Source organism: Aegilops tauschii, chromosome 3 (genome assembly GCF_002575655.3).
Source record: "Aegilops tauschii subsp. strangulata cultivar AL8/78 chromosome 3, Aet v6.0, whole genome shotgun sequence".
Classification (NCBI taxonomy): Eukaryota; Viridiplantae; Streptophyta; class Magnoliopsida; order Poales; family Poaceae; genus Aegilops; species Aegilops tauschii.
In genome coordinates this window covers 620,067,729-620,073,517 of record NC_053037.3, presented here as the reverse complement: position 1 = coordinate 620,073,517, position 5,789 = coordinate 620,067,729, and the positions used below count along the sequence as shown (strand labels likewise).

The following is a 5,789-nucleotide window of genomic DNA, read 5'->3' as shown; positions in this document are numbered from 1 at the left end:
CCAATATTTTGGCTTGGCGAACGCGGGTAGCGATCCAAACACCCCCTAAAGAACTTTGGTGTAACTTTAAACTTAGTTTGGGCAGCGCTATGCTCGGCTAGGTAATAATAATCTGACAAGATCCATTGCCTCCGCAGTCGTCGGATGGAGCCTTGAATGGCCGTCCGATCCCTACAACGCGAGTCTTGTTGCGCTTCGCCCTGCAACAAACAAGACCCATGTTGCCACTGCAACAGTGGCCATGTTGCAATCACCGACTGGACACCGCAAAATGACCCCTTTGCAACATGACCCATGTTGCGACCGCAATGGTGACCATGTTGTGATGGGGGTTTCATGTTTGCAACTTGGTCCAGGTTACAAATCGTTGCTCTCTCCACGTGCGGGAGGGATACGCTACGCGCCGTTTAATCAAAGTTTAATATGACGGTTGCAGAGATGACCGATGTGTGCCCAATTATCAGGCTTTGTTCCCAAGCATTTCCCATTTAGTTTTGTGGGTTGTCCGTGTTTGTTCCAATTTAGGCAATTACTATGTTTAATTGATCAATAAAGTTGTATAGTCTGTCTAAAACTAAAGTATGCTAATTTGGTTAGTCTTCCGAAAAGCCTAATTTTGTTAGTCTTCCAAAATAAAGTAATGACGGCAAGATCTACTTTGTGGTTCCAAATCAATCTATGAAGAAAAAGAAAACGAAAAGACAGAAACAAAAGTGGAGAAAGGGACATATATGTGCTACATGCTCCCCAGAAAGCCATCATGCCCATCCGCGTATATTGATAAAGTACTAGAAGCGTTCGCATGCTTTGCCGCGCCAAAGATAACCTACCAATGACATGTTTCACTATCAAAACTACAAATGACTATATTATTTTGAAATGTTCAATATGCAACCATAACATGAAAACTATTGTCTATAGTATATACCAGAATATTATTATTGAGGAAACAACATCTTTACATACCAAAATTTGTTTCACGCAGAAGATGTAAACCCTCGAATCCTTTTAAAAAAAGTGAGGTACATGACCTGAAAAAAAATCAAGGGGGTGGTCTTTATTATTCATCACCAGGCAAAAGAGTATAACAAAACCTTCATGACACACACAATATACTCACCTTAAACCAATATCTATACACTCTAAATAATATGTTGATTCCTTATATGTTTTGTCCACGAAAATAGCTAAATATTTGTAGCGAACAATATTTCTCTATGTCCGAGCAATCCTTTTTTCTTGAACTTCACTATGGCCCAGCAGTTGCATTGTCTTCATAAATCCATGATCCGGCGGGCCAATCTTGCTTTCCTGTAAATATGGTTTTATACCTAAAATTAACTTCTCCAAGAGTTCATTCTCATATGGCACTAAAAGGTCCAGAACATCTCCAAGAGTTCATTCTCATATGGCACTAAAAGGTCCAGAACATCTCCAAGAGTTCATTCTCATAAAAAATTCAATGCAATAACGTAATCTTCTCTAGGTTACACCATGGAAGAAATACCGGTGCAAAGTGTTTTTCCAAAATAAGAAAACCATCCAAATTTGTATTCTAAAGCAAAATGGTAGTCGAAGTATACACTCATGACACTTTTAAGAAAATCAATTGATGTACCGGCATAAAAAAACTGTATTATTTATTGAAAATACCCAGTGGAACTTGCATCTGGGGCTCTGGCGCACCCACATTGATTTTTAAAATATAAAAAGTTTTTGAAACGCTTGTTTTAAGAAAACATGTCTTTACTCACGTGTAAAGTTTCGCAAAGAAATAAGTTCCATAGTCGTCTGTGAAAAAAAAAGGTTTTGTACAAAAGCTAAAGGTCACTATTCAAGTTTTCCGAAGTTACAATTTTGTTATTTTCGCCCAAAAGAACACTAAAGTCATTTCTTCGCGCAAACTTCATATGCGAATGGAACACTAGGCCATGTTCGCCACAAAAAAGTTTCAAAATTGTCTGAATTTTTTTGGATATTTTTTTAAATTTAAAATGCTTTAGAACACATAAGTTATTTTTTTAGACACACATAACACATAGTAAGTAGCAGTATTATGAAATATTATCGTAATTAAACAAGGCCTTAATTAAATCCGGCCCAAGCCTGACCCGAGCCGCACGCGTCACGAATCTTATCGCCGCGAGAGAGAGAGGGGAAGAAAGTCTGCGGCTTTGGGGAACGCCGGCGGGAGATGGGCAACGCCGGGAGCGCGGGCGCGCCGGAGCAGGCGAAGAAGCCGGAGGAGGCCGACGGCGTGGTCGGGGCCCCGCCGTCCACCGTGCGGTTCTTCCCCGCCGCCGCGCAGCACACGGCCAGGCAGCCGCCGCCGATTAAGCTCGAGGGGGAGGACCTGCCGCCGCCGCCGACCGCCGCCGGCGAGGGCGTGGAGGAGGACATGGCCGCCCCCCGCAACCTCTGGCAGGTATGAATACCCCGTCCAAACTCGCGATGTTTAGCTGCTGGGTTTATTAATTACTCTCTAGGTGGGGAGTTTATCCAAACTGAACTGAACTGCATAGGGGGCAGATTCTTGCCTGGATTGGCGTTCGGTAGGCAGTATCAGTGCCCACTGCTAGTGTCATCTTATTGGCAGAAAGTTTATGGGTGCTCTATAATAGAGTGCGGAATCGGGGGGACATGCCGATTATCAGTTGTTCAGAGCTGAAAATCTAACCATCTGAGCACATACCTTAATTACGGGCTCGATTGTTGCTTTTGATCTTCAGAACAGGAGGATTTACCATCCCTGCTTCCAGAGTTGGGCATGGAAAGTAGAATGTGGATGCGGTGCAGTTTTATGTATAGCTGGCGCTGGATTCAGTACCCAGCCAGTAACCACCTTTAAGGTCACCGGGGGGAAAATTTTCTGTTATGTGTTACTGCTTAATACGACGACGATGATGATTTGAAGTCCAATAAGAAGCTTTGACTTGCTTCATCTAGTTGATGCACTGCCAATTGGGTCTCTAGGGTTAAGAAACCAACACATTCCTTCAGAGAACCCCTACCTTTAATTTAGTGTGATTTCCTGGTGATTAAATTACTGCACTATGGATATGCGCTAGATCAGCTATCAAGCCTCAGTTTTCACTATTAGTGAGATCTTTTTTCCAGAAACCTGGAGAGTGCTCTAGTACAGATTGCAGAATCGGGAGGAACCTGCGCTACTTGCATCACGATCTTACGGTTGTTCAGAACTTTACTGTAGGCTTCTGTTTAGGTGTTCCATATGGGGTACACACCTAAACTACTTTCTGTTGTGTTGCTTTTTAAGTTGAAAACTGGACATTCTACCATCATTGCTTCCAAAATCGAGCATGGCAAGTATATGTGGACGTAGTGCAATTTTGCATGTACTTGTTGCTGAATTTACTAACCACTAACCACTTTGAACCCGGGGTCAACTGGGGTTTGAAGCAATCAAGTATCTCTGAAGGTCCTGTGAGACATCATTTGTTATGTATTCATCCGCTCACAGAGACAGTGATGATTTTAAGTTTAGTCAGAAGCTCTGATTTGGTTCATCATCTAGTTGATGTAGATCATATTACTGTTTTCTGTCAGTTGGTGTTTAAGTTCAGAGAAATCAGCACACCCATCAAGAGCATGGCAAGTATAATGTGGATGCAGCAATTCTATGTTTACTTGACGCTCAATTTAGTGATCACTAACCACTTTGAGCTCACTGGGGTAGTGGGGTTTGAAGCGATTACGTATCTCTGGAGGTTCTGTGAGACATCATTTGTTATGTCTTCGTCCACTTACAGAGACAGTGATGATGGTTATAAGTTCAGGAAGAAGCCTTGGTTTGGTTCATCTAGTTGATGCAGAGCATCTTACTGTTTTCTGTCAGCTGGTGTTTACTGTCTTAAGTTCAGAATAAATCAGGACATTCCTTCAGAAAACCCAAATATATGCCTCAAGCACATATATGTGTATGCGACCATGTGGTCAGTCATTCATCCCTGTTAGATAGTACTGCGTATTTCTGCCCATTAGTCTTCAGAGAAACCAGCACAGCACATCCTCTGTTTTGTGCTTCTTAGATGAAAATGGCGCTACACAATAACTAATCAGCACAGCGTATCCTATGTGGTTTTGCTCTTCAAAACTACACTGTTGGCTTCTCTTTAGGCTTTCGGTATATGGTACACACGTAAACTACTTTATAGGTGTCGCTTTCGAACCATCTCTGCTTCCAAAATCGAGAATGGCATGTATAATGTGGATGTAGCAATTCTATGTTTACTTGACGCTGGATTTAGTGACAACTGATCCCCTTTGAGGCCACTGGGGTTTGATGTGATTACCTATCTCTGAAGGCTCTGTCAGACATCATTTGTTGTTATGTCTTCGTCAGCTTTACAGAGACAGCGATGATTTTAAGTTCAGTAAGAAGCTCTGATTTGGTTCATCTTGTTGACGCAGAGCATATTCCTGTTTTCTTATCATATCAGTTGCTGTTTACTGTCTTTAAGTTCAGAGAACTCAAGGAATTCTCCCAGATGACACCCTATGCCTCTAGTTTCCTGTGATCTACCAGCGAATATATTGCTGCACTATATGGCCATCTTGTGGTCATTTGCTCTTCAGAGAAACCAGCACAAGCATATCCTCTGTTTTTCAGGTTTCAGACCAAGCCATCATTCATTCATTCGCCTCGCTACTCTTGCAGGTGTACGCGCTGGGAGCGTTCCTGGTGGCGCGATGGGGCTGGGCCAAGTGGAAGGAGAGCAAGGACCGAGACGACTCCGAGGATGGCCAGTTGCCGCCGCCGGCTGCTTCATCCTAGGTTTAGCTCCTGCCACCGCAAGGACCGACCGGGCTCCGCTTACGGTCTGAATCACCACTCTTAGTTGTAGCAAAGTAGATGAACTTCGCTGAACTTCCTCTCAAAGGTAGCGGTGGCGGCAACGACGAGTTGACGGCGTTGCATCATCGCGATCAGAGGTTTTTCCTCCCATCATTGTCGCTGTGTAACCGGATAATGTGTGGATTCGCAACAAGTTGTTTATGAGACTTGTGCTGCTACTGAATATGTGCCGATGAGTCGAAACCTGGCAATGTTTTTCCAGCATGAATCATACATAACTCGACACACTATTTCATCTGGCGGCAAATGCATTAATCCAATATTGCAAATTACTCGTTTACTAGATGACATAGAAATTAAAATAGATGAATAAATGAGATTTTGCAGCAGCTCCATGATCCATATTCGTCAGGCTTGAGGAACACGAATGGTAACTCTGATCAACTAACTAGCGATGGCTCATCATCCGCTGGCGGCGAGGCGCGACGGCAGCAGCAGCAGGCGGAGATCACGCCGCCTGCAGTGGCCCCGGCGACGGCCAGGAGGGCGGCGCCGGCTTCGACGACCGGCCCGCCGCCGTCCTCCCCCGCCTCGGGCGGGAGGTAGAATTTGCCGAGCAGTATGTAGTAGATGCCGATGAAGGACACGAAGTATGCCGCGAGGCCGGCGAGGAACAGCCCGACGTCGCCACGGCCCGCGCCACCATCGCCGGCGCCCGCCGGCAGCCCTTCGTCCTTGTTACCGCCGCCCTCGAGGTCCCTGTATTCCCCTGCAGCCACCATCGGCGCCGACTCCTCTTCCTCCTCCGGCCGATCGGCCCGCTTCGACCGGGAGAAGCTGCACCGGCAAAGGAAATTATTAGTCAAGCTATGGATCGGTCGCAGAAGAAGCTCCAACTGCATGCGATGCATGCATGATGAGTCGGTTGGTCGATGATCGTCCCTACCTCAAGATCTTCGTCATCGGGTTTGTG

General features: G+C 45.0%; 1 protein-coding gene across 1 annotated transcript; it reads left to right on the top strand.

Moving 5' to 3' along the window:
• Window positions 1-2,117: 2,117 nt before the first annotated feature.
• On the top strand, window positions 2,118-5,084 carry LOC109731740 (uncharacterized). Its single transcript, XM_020290913.4, has 2 exons — window positions 2,118-2,425; window positions 4,679-5,084. The coding sequence occupies exons 1-2, from the start codon at window positions 2,195-2,197 to the stop codon at window positions 4,793-4,795; spliced, it is 348 nt and encodes a 115-aa protein (XP_020146502.1). The 5' UTR covers window positions 2,118-2,194; the 3' UTR covers window positions 4,796-5,084.
• The last annotated feature ends 705 nt before the right edge of the window (window positions 5,085-5,789 follow it).